General features: G+C 38.6%; 1 protein-coding gene across 1 annotated transcript in view; it reads right to left on the bottom strand.

The window, feature by feature from the left end:
• Positions 1-21658, bottom strand: part of LOC122813743 (serine protease 27-like) — a 284170-nt gene that overhangs the window by 69110 nt on the left and 193402 nt on the right. Inside the window, exon 5 of the mRNA XM_044086216.1 lies at positions 20749-20915. Coding sequence (XP_043942151.1) covers positions 20749-20915 — 167 coding nt within the window. The remainder of the gene's footprint in view (positions 1-20748; positions 20916-21658) is intronic.

Raw genomic sequence — 21658 nt, forward strand, 5'->3', positions numbered from 1 at the left:
CTTCCCTAAAGAAGTCTAAACCCTCTTCGTGGGGTATTGTAGTAAAAAGACTGACCACATCAATAGTGAGGAAAGAAAATGGCACTGATAAGTCCACACCCCTAAGTCTTTCCAAGCAATGCCAAGAGGCTCTTAAAATGTGCCCAAATTCACCCAACACTCTTTTAGTACATGAGGCAATGAAGGCTGCCAATGGTTCAGTTTTGGACCTTCTGGCTGCCACAATAGGCCTAAAGGAAGGGTTAGAAATAGACTTCTGTGTCTTGGGTACACCGAACATAACCGGTATAACCAGATGTGTAACAGATAGAAACTTGTATTCATCCTCATCCAAAGTGCCTTGAAATAATGCATCTAACAAGAATAAATCCATCTTTGAATAAGCCCTAGTGACCTCATTGATACTAAGTCTAGTATAGGTTAGTTGATCATTTAATATTTCACACATCCTGAAGACATAGTCATATTGAGACATAATGACCATACTTCCATCTTTGTCTGGTTTCATCAAACGCAATTCATGATTTTTAGCTAAACTCAAAAGTGCCTTCCTCTCCTGAGTAGACAAATTATCATGTACTTTTTTACTGTTGTCCCTATTCAAAATTCTTTTCAATTTAACCTCACATAGCCTTTCGAACACTGACAAATTCATATTCTGAGGTGCAATAAACAAACTGCTTCTGTGCATCAAAACTTTTTCTTTAGTTAAAACATTCCCCTTAAAAAACAACTTTAAATTAAGCTGTCTAATGTACAGTTTTAAATTAATCAACACATCAGCAATGTCCAAGTTAAATTCAGGCACAAAGATACTACCCTTACTTAACAAACTGTGATGAAAATTGGTTAAATTCAGTGAGGTGTAGTTATACACCATAAATTTGTCCTTCGTAAATATATCACAATGCAGAGCTTCATTCATTAGAGTCTTCTTCTTCTGGCTTTTTCCCGGTTAGTGGTCACCACAGGGGATCATCTGTCCGCTCATGATTGGCAGTGGAGTTTTACAGTGTCGAGTTGCCACAGAAGGTGCACACATGCACAGACTCACACCTAGGGCCAATTTTAGAGTGTCCAATCCACCTACTGCATGTCTTTGGGATGTAGGAGGAAACCAGAGCACCCGGAGGAAACCCACGCGACCACAGGGAGGACATGCAGACTCCGCACAGAAGGCACCCCAGCCGAAAATTGAACTGGAAAACCTCTTGCTGTGAGGAAGCAATGCTAACCACTGCACCACCATGGTTATGCTCAATAAAAGAACTACAGTCAACCTCCTCATCACCAGAATACATATTGGCATTACCGGAAGATGTATCTAATTTGGCCGTCAGCCCCTGTTGCTTTGGTAGTGGTATCCCTGGTTGTACTTGTTCCTACTGTTGAAGAATTTGTTGTTGTAATGTGGGCCCCCCTTCCCCCTGTTCTTTAATCTCTCAGACTACTCATCATTCTCCTCCCAAAAATGCTCATTGTTAAAGTCAGAAACCTCAAAATTATCAAAGGTCTGTGTAGGTATGGGTCCCCCAGTAGCACCAAAACCATTTTTAGTACCCTTCACACCAATGGGATAAGCACAATCATTTTTGTAGTCATTGAGGTCTCTTATGAGTTTTTTATGTTTGGTATTTATGTTGTTTGTCACAAAATGTTCAACATCTTTTAATATTTGATTGTACTTGTTTGAATAATCATTAAATAACAAGTCGTTGACAATGCTACGATGAATGGTGTTTAATTTATCTTCTAAAGCCGCCAACTTGGCAGAATTGTGTTTGATAATAATCTTAAGCATGTCAAGACCCGTATTATTAAATAATTCAATATGTTCATTGTAGGCAGGAGAACTAACCTCTATACCCATTGGCGGTTTACAAATACGAAGACCCTTCGGAACCTGCTTCAAGGCCAAAGATTTGTTGAGAAAAGCATTGTCCAACTGCAAACTTCTGAACTTCCTCACCGACTTTTCAAATATTTCCATCCATTTGTTCAAAGAGGGCTGCTCGTTCCTCTCCTCATTCAAGTCCGAGAAACTTGTTGCTGGCAAACATAACCACTCTCTTAAACTGTGCCAATTTCAAAAAAATTATTTTTTTTGTTATAGACAGGGTGAAATGCAATGAAAGAGGGGGTGATTTATAGCTCAAGGTGGAAAATTTGGAGACTATGTGGCAACTTAGATTATATGCCACTCATCCACCGAGACTTAATGACAATATTGCCATTCTGCCTATGCTTTTGACTAAAGCAACTAAGATATAAACGTGTTTCACATTTTTGTACATAAAAAGGTCTTATACAATTTTAAGATCTGTGTTTGAGTTTCATTCAAGTACAGGTTTAATTTTTCAACATCTTTTAGTAAAAAGTATTTTTTACGTATTATACATTTTAGATTTTGAGTACTGCGGTGGTGGTACTGCAGTAGCGTTGTCGCCTCACAGTTAGACGTTGCACATTCGATTCTCAGTTAGAGCATCTTCTGTGTGTCGACATGCATGAATGGGTGTTCCTTCGTTGAAGGTTGTGCGTTAGGCCCGGCAAGCCAGCACGTAAAAATCTACTGACAATCATTAGCGGACCAGAGTTCCGCTGTGGTGACCCCTAACCGGGAAAAGCCGAAAGACAGTTATACATTTTACATTTTGAGTAGATAATATTTTGTACTAGAATTTGACACCTGTTTGTTTAAATTTAAATGTGCTGTGATGATGTCAATGAATGTTGATTGGCTGGGTAATAGAATCTCATGTTATTTAAATGTTGTTAGTACCACCCAACAGTACTCTGATGAAGCCATTGCTATGGAGAAAGTGTTTAGTCGTTGGGATTCTGTGTTGTGTCCTATTAAACTGGTGTTTCCATGTATAAGTTTGGATTTTTTATTTTATGTTCTTGGTTTTTGCTTCATTTGAAGTGTTGCTTATTTTTATTTTTGTTTATTCCTGACTTGCATGATTGGCCTCTTTATCGGACACTTACAGAGCACTTTTCAGTGCTTTATTTACTTTGGAACATAAATATATTTTTTATTATGGAAGTTATCATTGCTGAATTAACTTCCTTGGTGCAGAAGCTGGCAGCACTCTTTTCCAAAGGAGGAGAAGGAGGAGTGGCTTCTTCTGTGAGTCCCAGCAACGTCGCTCTTACCAGTACACAAGCTGAGCTGTACAGTCTACACACCTCCGTTAGATGGAAGGAGGACATCCAGCCAATCAAATCAGCAGCAACCTTGTCGAGGGCGGGATTTTGGAGAGTGGTTACGTTTGCCAGCAGCAAGTTTCTCTGACTTGAATGAGGAGAGGAATGAGCAGCCCTCTTTGAACAAACAGAAATATTTGAAAAGTCGGTGAGAAAGTTCAGAAGTTTGCAGTTGGACAATGCTTTTCTCAACAAATCTTTGGCCTTAAAGCAGGTTCTGAAAGGTCTTTGTATTTGGAAACTGCCAGTGGGTATAGAGGTTAGTTCTCCTGCCTACAATGAACTTATTGACTTATTTAATAATACGGGTGTTGACATGCTTAAGATTATTATCAAACACAATTCCGTCAAGTTGGTGGCTTTAGAAGATGAATTAAACACCATTCATCGTAGCATTGTCAACAACTTGTTATTTAATGATTATTAAAACAAGTACAATCAAATATTAAAAGATGTTGAAAATTTTGTGACAAACAAAATTAATACCAAAAGTAAAAAAGCTTATAAGAGACCTCAATGACTACAAAAATGATTGTGCTGATCTCATTGATGTGAAAGGTACTAAAATGGTTTTGGTGCTACTGGGGACCCATACCTACACAGACTTTTGATAATTTTGAGGGTTCTGACTTTAACAATGAGCATTGTTTGGAGGAGAACAACAGGCCAAAAAGGTCCAAGAAATTAAAGAACAGGGCGAATTGGGGCCCACATTACAACAACAAATTCTTCAACAGTGGTAACAAGTACAATCAGGGATACCACTACCAAAGCAACAGGGGCTGACGGCCGAATTAGAAACATCTTCCGGTAGTGCAAATATGTATTCTGGTGATGAGGAGGTTGACTGTAATTCTTTTGTTGAGCATGCTCTAATGAAGGAAGCTCTGCATTGTGATATATTTACGAAGGACAAATTTACGATGTATAACTACACCTCACTAACTTTAATCAATTTTCATCACAGTTTGTTAAGTAAGGGTACTACCTTTGTGCCTGAATTTTCCTTGGACATTGCTGATGTGTTGATTAATTTAAAACTGTACATTAGACAGCTTAATTTAAAGTTGTTTTTTAAGAAGAATGTTTTAACTAAAGAAAAAGTTTTGATGCACAGAAGCAGTTTGTTTATTGCACCTCAGAATGTGGATTTGTCAGTGTTCGAAAGGCTATGTGAGGTTGAATTATGAAGAATTTTGAATAGGGACAACAGTAAAAAAGTACATGATAATTTGTCTACTCAGGAGAGGAAGGCACTTTTGAGTTTAGCTAAAAATCATGAATTGCATTTGATGAAACCAGACAAAAATGGAAGTATGGTCATTATGTCTCAATATGACTATGTCTTCAGGGGTTCTACCTGAGATAGTCGACACTCCAGAACACCGACAAGTGAATCGCGAGCACCAGAAGATCAACAATGCAGAAGACCGACGTGATGGATTAAAACACCGACGCCGAGGATGCCGACATGGGAAAAGGCTGTGTAAGTATGCGGTAGTGACGGACGTTAGGGTGTGAGTAAGGTAAGTGTGGATATTGACGGTCTGTGGGGATAAGGGTGGGTTAAGTGAGTTAGGGTCAGTGTGCGGGTTAGGTAAGTGTGTGGTAGTGATAGTCTTTGGGTTAGGGGCGGGTTAAGTGAGTTAGAGTTAGGGAGTGGGTTAGGTAAGTGTGCGGTAGTGATAGTGTTTGGGTTAGGGGCGGGTTAAGTGAGTTAGGGTTAGGGAGTGGGTTAGGTAAGTGTGCGGTAGTGATAGTCTTCGGGTTAGGGGCAGGTTAAGTGAGTTAGGGTTAGGGCGCGGGTTAGCTGAGTATGCGATAGTGACGGACCTTAGGGTTAGGGTTTGGGTTAGGGTTGTAGATAGTTGTGTATGTGAGGTTTAGTGTGAGTTTGTAGGGATTTTGGTGTGCTTGTGTTGTGTGTGTGGTTTTTGGACAGGGGATGTGTTTTGTTTGTTGATTGTTGTTATTGTGGTGTGTGCAGTGTATGCGGTTTCGTGTTTGTGTACCGTCGGTTATTTCGTTGTTGGGGATGTGAGGTTTCATGTTTCTGCACTGTCGATTATGTGGTGTCGGTGATTGCGTTGTCGGAGTTCTGGGGTTTCGATTATGTCAGGTAGAACCGTCTTCAGGATGTGTGAAATATTAAATGATCAACTAACCTATACTAGACTTAGTATCAATGAGGTCACTAGGGCTTATTCAAAGATGGATTTATTCTTGTTAGATGCATTATTTCAAGCACTTTGGATGAGGATGAATACAAGTATCTATCTGTTCCACATCCGGTTATACCGGTTATGTTCAGTATACCCAAGACACAGAAGTCTATTTCTAACCCTCCCTTTAGGCCTATTGTGGCAGCCAGAAGATCCAAAACTGAACCATTGGCAGCCTTCATTGCCTCATGTACTAAAACAGTGTTGGGTGAATTTGGGCACATTTTAAGAGCCTCTTGGCATTGCTTGGAAAGGCTTAGGGGTGTGGACTTATCAGTGCCATTTTCTTTCCTCACTATTGATGTGGTCAGTCTTTTTACTACAATACCCCACGAAGAGGGTTTAGACTTCTTTAGGGAAGGTCTTTTAAAGAGTAAAACCTGTAACAGGGCTAAAATCAATGTATTGGTTGATTTAATGGAAATTGTCATAAGGAATAATTTCTTGCTCTTCGAAGGGGAAATTTACCAACAAACAGCTATGTAAATAGCTAAATAGCTATGGGAGCAAAATGTGCCCCAGTCTTTCCATTTTATTATTATTTATTATTCCATTCTCCTGTTTTGTGAAGAAAGTTTTGTCTTCACCTCTAGGTTTATGCCCAAAATTCTGTTATATAACAGATTTTTGGACGATATTCTCATTCTATGGAAGGGAAATGAACAGGAAGCCAATGAGTTCCTTGAGTTTATCAACAGTACCACTATTTTTTCAGCTTTACTCACTCCTGGCATCCAAATGAAATTAACTACGTGGACATTAATTTTAAATTTGATGGTACAGTTTTGGAAAGTAGTATCCACAGGAAGAAAACCTTTTCCAGTTCAGTGCTTCATTATAGCAGCTGTCACCCTCACCATCAGAAGAAGGGTATCATCAAGAGGCAGATGGTTAGGCTGTCCAGATTGGTGAGTAACCCTGACATATTTAAGCAAGAGCTGTTCCAACTTGTGGGTATGTTCCTAGATAGGGGTTATCCCTTAAAACATTCTGAGAATTAAGCATGAAATTTTGAAGAAAAGGAATACCCTTTACCAACCTATTCTTGGTGCAGGGCTTCCTGTGAAGTCTCTTCAAGATTCTGTTGATGTTTCTGCTGTAATGGTTCTTAAGTACAATCATCTTGCTTAGTACATTGTTTTGGTGTTCAACAATGCATGGCATTTGGGTCTCACAGACACATGTAAGGAGATATTAGGACCCAAACCAAGGATAGTGTACAGTCAAGGGAGGACTGTAAAAGATATTATGGAAAACCCCTCTAGTAAATCTTTGATTTCTAGAATGTACAAATGTGGAGCGTGTAGGGCATGTAAGTACATCAATGATGGCCCTTATGTGTCTGTCACCGGGTACAATTGTACATTAGCTTGCCCGGGTAGGTGTTGTTGCAACACTAATATGTTAGTGTATGTGGCAACCTATACCAGTTGCACAAATTTTTACGTTGCTAAAACTGTACGTAAATTTAGGGAGAGAATTGCTGAACATGTCAGGGCCATCAGAATCAAAGATGTCCACAATGCATTGTATAGGCATAGTTTAAACTGTGCCAATTTCAAAAAATTCATTTTTTTTTTGTTATAGACAGGGTGAAATGCAATGAAAGAGGGGGTGATTTAAAGTTCAAGGTGGAAAATTTGGAGACTATGTGGCAACTTAGATTAAATGCCACTCATCCACCGGGACTTAATGACAGTATTGCCATTCTCCCTATGCTTAAGACTAAAGCAACTAATAAACGTGTTTCACATTTTTGTACATAAAAAGGTCTTATACAATTTTAAGATCTGTATTTGAGTTTAATTCAAGTGCAGGTTTAATTTTTCAACATCTTTTAGTTATAAGTATTTTTTTACATATTATACATTTTAGATTTTGAGTAGATAATATTTTGTACTAGAATTTGACACCTGTTTGTTTACATTTAAATGTGCTGTGATGATGTCATTGAATGTTGATTGGCTGGGTAATAGAATTTCATGTTATTTAAATGTTGTTTGTACCACCCAACAGTACTCTGATGAAGCCATTGCTATGGTGAAAGCGCTTAGTTGTTGGGATTCTGTGTTGTGTCCTATTAAACCGGTGTTTCCACGTATAAGTTTAGCAATACCCTAAGTACCCATGAAGTGGTAAGGGACTTGGGATCATAGGTTGACCATGACCTTAACTTCGACCACCACCTGTGTCAGCCGTTGTAAGGAAAGTTTTTCACTTAGCTCACTTGATTAGTAAAGTTATCGCATTTAGAGCAAAGAGGTTATACCCCCCCCCCCATATTCTGCAGTTATACAGCCCATAATCGAGTATAATGCCCCATTCGGCCCATACTAAGCACCTGCAGCAAATAGATAGACCTCAGAAGTTTCTAACAAAGAAGATCAAGGGCATCCAGCATGTGCCTTACACTGATCGAGTAAAGTCCCTGTCACTATACTCTATATCGTATAGACATCTTAGGGGAGACTTATGCCTGGCCTGCAGAGCATTCCAAGACCCAAACCTGATGAACTTACTGCACATCCATAAATCAAATGGGTCTAGGGCTACTCATTCCAGGGACTTAAATATGGACTGCAACTTAAATAGGACTTGTTGGATGGACAGATCTATCTCCCAGCGACTGCCACACCTTTGGAACAGGCTACCAGTTCATGTGAAACAGAGCACCTCTATGACACTGACACACTGTTCAAGAGGAATCTGGATGAGTGGATGGGGCACCATAAATTCTTATCAGGGATAGTGCCCACAACCCTCCTGGACATGGGCAGTCATCACTAAATGGAATCTTGGGTATTGACTAGTACTTCTACAGTATTAGATTGAATTGAAATGGCTAGACTTAAAATGACTTTCGGGTCAATAGCCTAGTTATCTCCTATTATCCTATGAGTTGCCCCATTTATACTTAATGAGGTTTATCAGATCTCCATAACTAAGGTGCCCCAGAGCAGCACATAACCATGCTAGTCCTCATGCAGATGAATAACTCGCAGTGTAATACTGCAACATGTAACATTTTGATACTGCAGCATGTAACTAAGCAAGTACATTCCAGTCATCTGATACCGGATATGTTACACTTTCTATTATTTATTTATTTATTTGTTTATTGCATTTGTTAACCGGGAAAGTCTACTGGGCCTAGGTGAGCCCATTTTCAGTAGAGGCCCAGGGAGAAAAGCTCCACATAACATTAATAGTACATACAAGAAAAAGCACAATATACAGTGCATATACAGTTTCAATGCATGGAAATAAATATTAAACACAATGTTACAAGTTATTTACAAACATTACACATTAACATTGTATACAATTTAATCATTGAGGATGGAGTTAGGTAGGGTAGCAGTTTTGATTGTTACTTGCTGGAGGTTTGTAGGCATAAGCAGTTGAATTCAGCAAGTCAGAGAGAGCTCCTAAGTAGTGATGTTATAGAGAGATATAATAGTGGATCAGGTGTTAGGAGGTACTATTTTGGCAAAAGTACATTGTCAGAGAGAAGAGAGGCATGATCTGAGAGACTTCTTAAAGAGAGCAGGATTACTGATTTTTCTGACAGAAGGTGGGAGGGCATTCCATAGCTTTGAGACAGTAAAAGAGTACAGCATTTGACCAGCTGCAAGGTTAGGTTTTTCAACTTTCAGCATCATTGTGTCTTTGGATCTTAGTGGCCTGTTAGGGTGGTATGTAGCCAATAAGGAGGAGAGGGAGGGGCATGTTGAAGGCTTGTATAAGAGTTTATGTGCAGTGGTTAATTGTGAATATGTGAGGTAGTATGGGAGTTCAAGCCAGTTTAGCTGTTGTAGAGATAAGCAATGGTGTGCTGAGTTTTTAGAATTTGTTACAAATTTGGCAATCTTGTTGTAACATGGATCCAGTATGGTTTTCAGGGAGGACTGGATATTAAGTTTGTTTTTCTCTTAGAATATGTTATACCATTATTCGACTTTAGCCTGACAATTCACTGTGACACCTTCCGGATGCTGACTAGTCACATGTTGGCTCTGTTGCTGTACACAACAGCAACTGTATAAAGTATTACACTAGTTGTCGGTGTCATATCTGTTTATTGGTATAAAGAATATACACTGCCAAGGTAGCCATAGTAAAGAGATGCACACACCAGAGCTGTTTGGTTATCTATTTTGTTATTTAGTTTTGTAATGCCTAGCTGGTCTATATTTTTGTCTATGCTATCATTACGAGGGATTTTTGTAGATAGGGTGATGCACTTGAGGGATACGGGAATATCTTCTGGAAGGTGATATGCAAGTCAAAAAATAGGGAGTACAATCTGGAAGTCGGTATGCAGTTCTACAAGTCCTGGCATCTCTTGTGTCCAAATCCTCTCTCATGCTTTTAAGCTGCATGTTAAACAGTTCACTCACTTATTTATAAGTGACATGCTCTGCTGTTATATGCATTTCTTAACTCATGAACATCTGCTAGCTCTCAGTTTATGAGGTGTTACATTCCTGACTGCTAATAGGCTGGACAGCAACTGCCTGGAGCTCACAGCCAAATGAAATTTAAGTGAAAGAAAAATAATTTCAGTTTGAACATTTAAAGTAACATTTTTGACTTATATGTTCAGTTAACATAACTTTATCACATTTAAACTGCTTAACCATAGCACTGAATGCAGCAAATTCAGTACTGTGTTTAAATTGCACAGTAAAAAAGTGCTGTGGGTGGTCTGCTTTTCAAGCACTGTAGGCCTGAGTAATGCAAAGCAGCCTATGCAATTTACACCACAGGAGTGTTAAAATAGGACACACAATGGTAATTGTTGTGAATAAGTCAACAGTCTGCCCCTTAACTGAACATTTCTGATTTCACATACAGTTCTGCCTCTAATTAGTGAACCAGACAGGCAAGGGATCCCGCAGGATTTTTTGCAGGGGGGTGCAAACCCAGAACCCTGCCCACACAGCCCAGAGCCCCGCCCACACAGCCCTACCCCCTCTATCCACGCAGCCATTCCAGTGTCCCATTACTTGGATATTTCTCCCCATTTGTCATAGACACTGTTCAAGTCTCTCAGTGTGCAAACTTTACTTCTACAATGATTACAGATATTTAGATTTCTTTTACAACTTTTATTTCAAATTTTATTGCACAAACACTGACCGACATTTACTAAACCTAAACAAAGCAATAGTCTTACAATGAAAACAGAACTTAGCATTAAATTCTCTGCAGAAGTAAAAGTCATCTGAATAATTCTACGTTAAAGAGATCTGAAACCAGTGAAGAGGTTGTTGCTAGAAAACAACTTTATATTTCAGTGTTTCATTTACAAATTCAGTGCCTGTTGCCCTTGAAGAATAAATTGTCTAGGTTACATTAAAAGAAATGGTAAGCTGGTATATTGCAATAGGGAATGTGTGGCAAGCTATAAAACAGGTTCATAGTTATTAGGTGTCTCATCCAAAGGAGGACATACTAAGGACTGCAGTACCATACCCCCTTAAAATACAAGTGTATATGCTGTAGGAATAGAACCTACAGCGCTTTGCATCAAGATGCAAGAATGCTACCTGGTGTGCGAACACTGCTTTAAAATTCTAGACCACAATAATGATACCATTTGCTAAACAAAACAGTTGCACATTTTAAGCAGACTTAGCATGAGCAGCAGTAAACTTCTCTTCCTTTGAAGCTCACAACTCCGTGAAAATGCGCTTGAATTTATTTCCAGCTTATAAATCTAACTAGGGCATCTCTCTCTCTCATACATACACACACATACACACACACACACACACACACACACACACACACACACACACACACACACACACACACACACACACACACACACACACACACACACCTCAACTTCTTAGTGCAAGAAATCTGGACAGAGCCTAAAATAAACAGAGATAGATTATAAATATTGCTTTCATGAACTTATAAAATTGCTAGAATAACAGGCTTTGTGCTGGTATGCATTTTCCTAAAGGATATTATGTCTAAAACTAGTTAGCAACTTCAATTTTTTAAGAGGAATATGGGGCAAAATTCTGGACATTCTGCAAAAACCTGGACAGCTGAGGGGTATGCTTCCTCCGTTTTGAACACACACACACACACACACACACACACACACACACACACACACACACACACACACACACACACACACACACAGGCCCCAAACTAGGGACACATTTAGAAAGTTGCTAGAATAACAAGATTTGTTTTAGAATATATTTTCTGAAGGATATCAAGTCTGAAACTCAAATGCATGTCATTTATTTAGTAACTTTAATCCTTAGCTCATCCCAGTGATTTGCTGTGGTAGCTGTTTTTATCGTTTATCTGGAGCGTTGCCCTGTATTGGGGTTTGCAACTATTTGTTTCATCCCAGTGATTTGTCAAAAACAGAATTTTAATGAGGAACAGAACAAAATATAATGCAAAAATCTGGACATTCTGTGAAAATCTGTACAGTTGAGAGGTATGAGTCACACACATTCATCCCCCACCTCTGAAAGAGATGACGTCTAAAGCTCAAATGTCTGCCATTATTTTCTATCCTCAATGATTTGCCAGAAAAACACAATTTTATGAGAAAGAAACCGAAAATATGTGGAAAAAATCTGGATAATTGCATGGTATGAACCCCCCTACACACACACACACACACACACACACACATACACGCACGCACGCACACACACACACACACACACACACACACACACACACACACACACACACACACACACACATTCACACGCATTCACACTCCTGCCTCCCTCTTTCTCTGTCTACGTGGTCAGTAACATTCTCACAGGGCTTTTATACCCCAAATCACCAAACATCAGGACAAACTCTACATTAACATTTTCCTTAGACAACTTACACATGTACGGAAACTAAATACATCCTGTATTTTTAAGCAATGGATTAAGCTCCATGAATGCTTCTGCCATCAAGAAAAACTTCCACATTAGCATTTTCTTGGATATCAAATGCTAGTCTATCCTCAAAAAATTAAGTAAAACTAAAATGCATTACACTTTTTTCCCAAGACTAAGCTTGTATCTCTAAGGAGTATGTCTTTCTTTTGAGGAGAAAGCTTTATCAAATCATACACACAGACACACACACACACACACACACACACACACACACACACACACACACACACACACACACACCGTACCTATCCATCTCTTAGCACAAGTAATCTGGACAAAGCCTGTTATAATGTTGGTGACAAAGGCCCTAAACTAGAGACACATTTAGAAAGTTGCTAGAATAAAAGACTTTGCATTAGAATGCATTTTCTGAAAGCTACAAAGTCTGAAACTGAAATGCTTGTAATTATTTATTAACTTTAATCCTTAGCTCATCAAAAAAATACAGAATTTTCATGAGGAGTAGACCAAAAATGTAAAATAAAAATCTGGACATTCTATGAAAATCTGTACATTTGAGAGGTATGAGTCACACATATAAATCCCACCTCCTTAGAAAGTGGATAGAACTAATCTTTTGGGTTTCTAATACCGTGACAGGAATATACCCCATTCCTAAGTCAAAAGTACAATGAACTAACCTCGAAAAAGGGCATAGCAAAATTAATTTTAAAATGGGTGGCGAAAGCCAAACACACTCTGGCTAGGCTTATAAATGCCCTAGGACAGATAGCCTAGCATGAACCTATGAACCTATGAAATCAGTACTGTTTCAATATTTGATGTCAGCCAAAAGTGCTCTTCTCAGCACCCCCAGTGTGCACAGTAATGACTCCTCCTGCAATTCGTATGGCGTTACATGTTTCTAAATATGACTGTAGATTATTTTTTAGAAGACCTGTTGCTCCTACTACTACTGAAACTATCTGGGTATCTTTCTTCCACATTGCTCTAATTTCTGCCTGCATATTTTGTTCAAAACTACACATTTAAAGCATATTCTACCAAGAGGTACTATATTATACAAGGAATATAATTTAATACAATCAGAAAGGTGAATCAAAGAACCAAATACATGTATGCATGGCACTAAAATATGTACGGAGCCTATGGTTTGAAAACAGCCTAGAGGTAAGCTTAGTCCTCCACTGGTTAGATACAAAATGAATGTGGGTTTTTATGACATTTCAATGAATGTGAGTTTCAAGGGCAGAAAAGTTTACTGCTCATGCTAAGTCTGTTTATATTGCGAGACAGTATTGTTTGTTTAGCAAATAGCCCAGTGTTTGTCCGAAACTCAAGTGTCTATCATTATTTAAGTTTTACATTCCTCATAAATTTTCCAATTTATAAAAATTTGTAGTTTTTAGCTCATGCTATAGAATCTTCAGAGTTTATTTTCAATCTGTTTGATGTAAAAGTTTATTGAACAAAATGTGGAATGGTACTGCAGTGCGAAGCAGGAATAACATAAAAGTACTAAATAAATTCCTTAACACAAACATTAAAGTACTTTGATGTGTATAACCCATTTACATTACATCAAGGTATACCTTTCATATCAGTGTAAAAAAACCCCAGTATAACCCTTATAGCCTTATCTTAGCACATATATAACATATTAGATACCCATTTCCAGAAACGTATGTACATGGATAAATGGAATATCTCAGTTTTTTTTTTTTTGTGCAGTACATAAAATATCTTGTAATGCAGGGTTAGGGAACTTGCTTGCCACTATTCACAAAACTTGTGTCTTAAATAGAACCCTATGTATTCTAATACAAATGCATATACACACACACACACACACACACACACACACACACACACACACACACACACACACACACACACATATGCATTTCACTTATTTTAACTCATAATTAGAAACATTCTGTGTTTAAGAGACTGCTGTAGAGACTCCTCTGATAGTACAGTTAAGTATTTTGAATGACCAGTTAATAAACAGTAGTATATCTACCTTTTTTGAATAACGCAAAATGCAGTACCAAATGTAGTGTAGTGAAAAGAGAAAGAATGGAAGCAGTACTTTCTGTACAAGTTTAAACTGGAGAAGGGGAGCTCCATTTAATCCATTAGTGGCTCTGTGCAACACAATGCCCTTGGCATATTATATGCCTGTTTACTAAATTGCAAGTAGGCCATCTTACCAGGCTAGAAACTACAATTCCTGAACTGCAGGATTATTTGTATAATAATATGGCAATAAACCCTTCCAATACTAGATGGTAATTATGTTTATGCCAGTCATGTGGTGCAGTAAATAATACTGCAAGAAAACATCCTATTGCGTATCGCTCAAGAGCATATGTTGACCGTTAAGGAAGATATGCTCAGAGTGAAACAGAAATGTATGCATGAAATTTTCCTTAGCATTTTTTTAGTAAAGAGTGGAAACTACTCAATTTGTCTCTCAAATGCACCACTTTAACATGTTGGCGCCAACCTTGAAGCTCAGCTGACATTGATTCTTTTCTGTGTAAAAAAAAAAAAATACCAGGAGCTTCTTTCTTGTGATACAACATACCTTAAGTGCTACACACATGAGTCCGGATCTGATAAAAGGAGGCAAAAGCTCTTTCTGGTCACAAAAACGTACAAATCTCATCCACACTAGCAATCTGGATAACCCTTGTCTCTATGCCGTGCTGTGCAACTGTCAAAGGTCGTAAAGGCGGGAGATGCAATTTGAGGAAGAATTGAGGCTTGCTCGTCATAAGCATCATATGAGTGCAACCTCCAATAGCATATCAGCATCTCCTCAGACTCTGAACCTCCGCGATGCAAGTTTAATGGAAAAAAAAAGTAAACCAAGTCCAAAAAGAAGCACCAGTAGCCGGAAAGAGTCGAACAGATGGAGGAACTTTAATAAATACAAGTGAAATCACTCGCAAAAAAAAAAAATTCAAAGTAAATTGAAATCGAAAAATGTGTGGTTTTACCGGTACATTTTTCGATTTCAACACGCATCATTCATCATCAGATAAATTAAGAAAATCCAGGGGGGTGCAAGTGCACCCCCTTGCACCTGCCTGTGGGCGCCCTTGCAGACAGGTCACTAAACTCACAGTCTTGCATTCTACATTTTATATTTGTTCACACAGTCCTCTATTGTCTCCAGAATCTCATGGCATCAAGCTAAATGCAAAAAAAATGTATCATCATACCATTTGGCAAAAACACAGTCCCTACTGATTACCACATCAATGGCAACCCCCTAAGCACACAGCCTGTGGTGAGATACCTGGGCACTCAGGTTGATAACAACCTCACATTCGACCATCATGTAGCATCAGTGGACAGAAAAGCCTTCTACTTGATTCATCTCATAAGTAAAGGGATTGCATCCAGAAAAACGGAGGTTATTTCCTCCCTCATTAGACCAATAATTGAGCATAACACCCCATTTGGTATGTACCTCTCCAAACATCTGAACTAACTGAAAAAAACACTGAAATACTTCACAAAGAGAATCCATGGCCTCCAACACCTGCCCTATGCAGACAGGCGCAAATCACTATGACTTTATTCGGCATCGTACAAATTGCTCAGGGGTGATCTCTGTCTTGCTTACAAGGCAATCTCAGACCCCGCCCTACTAGAGATGCTCCATATCTGTAAGTCTAACTCCTCATGCATTACCCGCTCAAAAGGTCCAAATCTAATATGCGACATCAGCAAAACCTGCTGAAGAGACAGGTTTGTCTCCCAGAGGCTGACCCATCTCTGGAACAGACTTCTCATACACATGAAACAGAGCACCTCATTGACTCTCTTCATGGACAACCAAGATGAGTGGATGGGAAACCACAAATGTGTTCCAGGGGTTCCACCTGTGTCACACAGTGACAGGGCGACAGGTGCTGACTGAGGTTTCTTTTATGGGATAAACTCTTGGCTAGGCTTGTAAGGGCTGCAGGGCTATTAGCCTAGTAACCTTCTATGACCCTGTGAGTTATAACGTACAACAAATGTCTCACATATCTTTGGCTGACAGTATGCCTGGAATTTATTTTTTTAAGACTTCAGTCTTGCCTAGCTTTTTGTTTGTAAAAGCAAAAAGAGTTTAATACCTAGATTCCTACCTCATCTATGACATGAAAGAACACTGAACACAGTATTTCTTTCAGGGTTTACACAAATGGTTTTCCAGTTTGTTATCTCCAGTCACTAAAGGAACAGTCTGAAACATCCTATGATCTCAGTCCCTTTTTCTGTCTCCTGTTACCCTATGACATTATATTTCTATCTTTCCTAGGTAATATGCCATCATATCTTCTGTTTCCTTACTTGTCTCATAGCTTGTTTCCATGTTTAACTAACACTATTTTCCAGTCTTTCAGCTACTTTTATATTTCTAGCTATTGTTCCATTCAGTTACATTGCACCTTTATTAAATTGATGTAACATATGCCTCTTATACCAAGTCTGTTAACATAAAACATAACTGCTTTTGTATTACAAGTCTTGTTAGCCCAAATGCACATTTCTTAATGCATATATAGTAAAGATAGATAGATAGATAGATAGATAGATAGATAGATAGATAGATAGATAGATAGATAGATAGATAGATGAGTATATTATCAGTACTCAAAAGGAAAAGTGTTAAATCAAAAAACATCAAACCTTTTACTCAAATGCATAAAAAGTTTTTTTTTTTATGCCAGGAACTGTAAGCCCCCATGCAACCCAGATATGATAACCCCACATGCCCTGCTTCTTATATTTACCAACTCCAAGATCACACAACAGTAGGGAAAAAAGGAAAACTTCTTAATCACCATTATTTGAAGATCTCGTATTTACATCTGTGTACACTGTTTGATGAAATGTGATTTGAAGAACTCATTTGGCAATTCACATTTTTGACATAATGTACATTCAGCACAGTCTACTGCACACACACAGACACACACACACAGACACACACACGCATGCACACAGGCACGCGCGCGCACACACAGAAGAACTGCTTGCATTTCAAGGCTTTACTGAAGACAGACATCACCTCTGTTCACATGACTCAGTCCCTGTTAAACATAAGACTTTGTTTCTGTACTCACGGCTTCTGTACAGATGGATGGGCATAAAGTTAATGAGGTCTGAATTCTGAACTCCTCAAGCACTGTTAATCAGTAGTGATTCAATTTGTGTGCACTTTTTGCACATTTACTTGCAGTTTAGATATATATATATATATATATATATATATATATATATATATATATATATATATATAGGGTCTATATTAGATGAACAAACGCTTAAAATGTCGAGTACGACATGCTCGACAGCTTTTAAGCAAACATTCATCTAAGCAAAACACCAGAATGTCGAAACAATGAATTTCAAAAAGTTATAGCTGGCCAGCCATCAGGAAGCCAACAGCTGATGGCTAAAATGTACTGCACACCATTACAACCCCCCCCCCACAAAAACAAAAACAAATCGACAAACAAAATAAAGTGGGGGGGCTTTGTCCCCCTCACCCCCCCCCCTACTTAAATATACCAGCTCCGAGATCGCATCACACTGGAGGACTGTCATAAAATTACACAGGGTGAACATCAAGACTGCACCACAGTGGAGGACTGTTAGAACGGCTAGACCTTTAACTATATATACCAACTCCAGGGTCGCACGACACTGGGGAGGGGGACAAATCCCAGTTTTATGCCTTGAATACTGGTTTTCAACCAAATGCAATTTCGACCAAATGAGATTTTTGATCAAATGGTCTGTCAATCAAATGAAGTAGACCCATATGTATATATATATATATGTGTGTGTATGTATATATGTATAGGTTTACTATCAAAATCTTGAAATTCAAACAAAAACTGTTCGGAACATCGAACATAAATGTTGAATCTCTGCATATTAACTAGGTGATAATGACAAATCTGCTGAACTAATTCATTCGACATTTTCAATGAAAACTGAACATAATGTCTGTATAGGAGCTCAGGTAAGCATAACTCCTACACTTCACATCACTTCACATCATGTTTTTGCAGGGGGGGTGTAGCCCCATGCACCCCGTCTGGGTTGCTGCACCCCTCCCACACCCCCTGCTAACTATATATTCTACTACAGTGAGGAAAGGGATGAATGTCCCAATCCACACTGTACCGTGATCTCAATTCATTACATTGAGTTCATATCAGCGAATGCACAGTGGCATTCGCTGATATGAACTATCGATCATGTAATGGTTGGCAACACAGGAATCACACATCTGCTGTTTGATATTCCCATCTACAGAGAATCTTCGTTTGAGATTTTGATTGTAAAGGATATATGGGTTTACTATCACTTTACCGATCTAACTTTGTGCAAATTATCTTTGCAATGCACTGTATAACTGAAAATTAAAATATCGACATCACAAAAATGGAACACAGAAGTGGAGAATATTGAATTTGACACAATTCAAACATTCTCCACACTTCTGCAACTGCTAATTGTCTGCAACACACACTAAATAAAGTTTTTGCAGGGGGACCCCACACCCTCTGCTACTTATATAAACAAACTCTGAGATTGTACTACAGTGAGGTAAAGGGTACATTTCCCAATCCCCACTATGGTACGATCTGCATTAAAATGTTGAAAGTCCCAACAGCGAATGTTCTTGTGATACTATTGAATTGGGCATTTGGACTAACATAAATCAAACAAAGTCCGATCACCCATTTGATAGTAAACCATATATGTGTGTGTGTGTGTGTGTGTGTGTGTGTGTGTGTGTGTGTGTGTGTGTGTGTGTGTGTGTGTGTGTATGTGTGTGTGTGTGTGTGTAGACAGAGAGAGAGAGAGAGAGAGAGATACACACATATATAGATGTGTATATATATATATATATACACACACACACAAACACATATATATGTACACAAAGACACACGCGCACACACACACACACACACACACACACACACACACACACGTTTTGTGTGCGTGTGTGTGTGTGGGTGTGTGTGTGTGTATGTATATATATATATATATATATATATATATATATATATATATATATATATATATATAGTTCTATGCCATTTGATTGAAAACACAAAATGTTGAAAACACAGAATATCAAAATATAATTTAATGCAGGAGCAAGTCCCCCTGCATCCCCCTACTTGTGGGGACTGTGGTACCCATGCCCCTGCTAATTAGATATGCCAGCTATGGGATCGCACAACAGTGGGTAAAGGGCAAATTCCATTTTCAGTATTTTCAGTTTTCAACATATTGTGTTTTTGATCAAATGACATAGAAATATAATGCATATATACATATATTATTTAGTTAAAGCACTAGAGAATATAAAATCAATGAAATGTAAGGAAAACACTCTAATAACTTACCTTAACGTGACACCTGATGGGAGGAGAAAACAGTGGTCCTTTACGTATAGAAGTATAAGCGGTATGACCTCTACAGCCCTGGAGGCACATCTTCCAACTGTCCAGATTTCGCGTCATATTTTTGGCATTTTCCTGATACAATGTTTGATTTTCTAGCGAATTGTTGAGGATTGACATTAGAAAGTAATGACAGACGTTTGAGCTTCAGACTCCATACCCGTCAGAAACTTTACTCTAATACAAAATCTGTTATTCATTATATCAACTTGCTAAGTTTATAAGAACAATATTTAAAAATTGTCCCTATTTTTTGGCCTTTGGCCCCTGTTATCTGTGGCTTAGTCTAGTATTTTGTGCTAAGAGGTTGAGAAGTATGCCTGTAGGATGTGTAGGTTAGTTCATTGTATTTATATATTTGAAGGTTTCAGTAGCATGATTACATCTGGCAGTACAAACAGGCCACCATTCACAATTTGTTACTGATGGTCCTGATAACTTGTTTTGTGTGTATTTCTATTTCTTTACATTTGTATTTTCTCATGTCTTTGTTCTTACTACCTTCACTGATTTTTTATTTTTAATGACAGAGATCTCACTCCAACTATTCTGTAGAGATGCAACATGTTGACAACATTTGCAATAGCATGCATTCACATATGATTGCTCATTAGTATGCATGCACAAGCTTTTCTCCATACTTTGTCATTTGCACTAGTCTGTGCTTTGTTCACTGCCCTCATTAGTTTGGTTATGCTCTATTTACTGTGATACTCTGCCTCCCTGCTACAGTCATAAAGATGCATCAGTAAACCATCTATCTGGCTCCTTCCAGCTAAAAGCTTGCATTGTGGTACAACAGATGATTTTGATCCAATCCATTGTTCCCAATAGAGTTATCTCAGCTGCTAAATAATATAATAATATAATAATATAAATAAATAAAAAACAAATAAAGCTGTGATAATAAGCAGTACTTACTTGGCATGCATCTCTTGTCCCTCTGATATATCCAGCACAAATGTAATCCATTTCAACCTGTTGGTAATTTGGGGAATATAGCGTGTCTACGTGGTACAGGCAGTCACACTGTGGCTGGTTTATTATTGGAATTTCACCTTCCTGTAGAATATCTTGCCCAGTGATTTCTAGGGAAAAGACATTTTTAATCAGGTAAAAAGATACCAAAGATCCTGCCACAACAAAATTTGTTTTAAGTCCACGTTTTTCAGGCCACTGGAATAACATAGTGAATAGAAACATTTCACCTGTCCTCCCACCAGTAATTTCATTTTCCGTGTCTGTGAAAATGAATCAGATTGTTTTAACTTAGTTTTTATGTGTTGAAGAATTCTAACATATACGCAGTCCCATGACAGAGAGTGATAAAGCCCTAGCTGTCATGCAAACAACCTGTGTTCTGTTATAGGTAGGAGTGCTGGAGGACTGAGCAGATGAGACTGAACATATATTTGCTGCTTGCCCATCTGGTGGGCATGGGCAGGAGCAAACTCATCTCACTGCAGTGGTGCCACGTACTGGAGTCTAGCCATTCACGTTCAGCAATGACACTAATAGGATCATTTTGTCAGTAGGAATGCATCTATGCATGGAAGATACAGGCACTTCTTTGGGAGCGCTGCCTACAGTGAAGGGAATTAGTGGAGGCCACCTTTCATGCAAACCTGCTCCCATATACCTGACTCTCACCTATAAGGGTGGTGGGTTAATTGGATTCTTGCTTCAGTTGGGGAATGAATTGGCCATAGGGCTCTCACCCTGACTGAGGAACAAATGGGCTTGGCTGTCACCTCTCTCTGGAAGAATGAATGAGGCATCAGGCAAGTTGGGTTGCGATTAAAAAAGAACTCAACTCCTAGTGAAAGGGTTT

Source organism: Protopterus annectens, chromosome 10.part0 (genome assembly GCF_019279795.1).
Source record: "Protopterus annectens isolate FY-2018-M chromosome 10.part0, PAN1.0, whole genome shotgun sequence".
In the NCBI taxonomy this organism is placed as follows: domain Eukaryota; kingdom Metazoa; phylum Chordata; order Ceratodontiformes; family Protopteridae; genus Protopterus; species Protopterus annectens.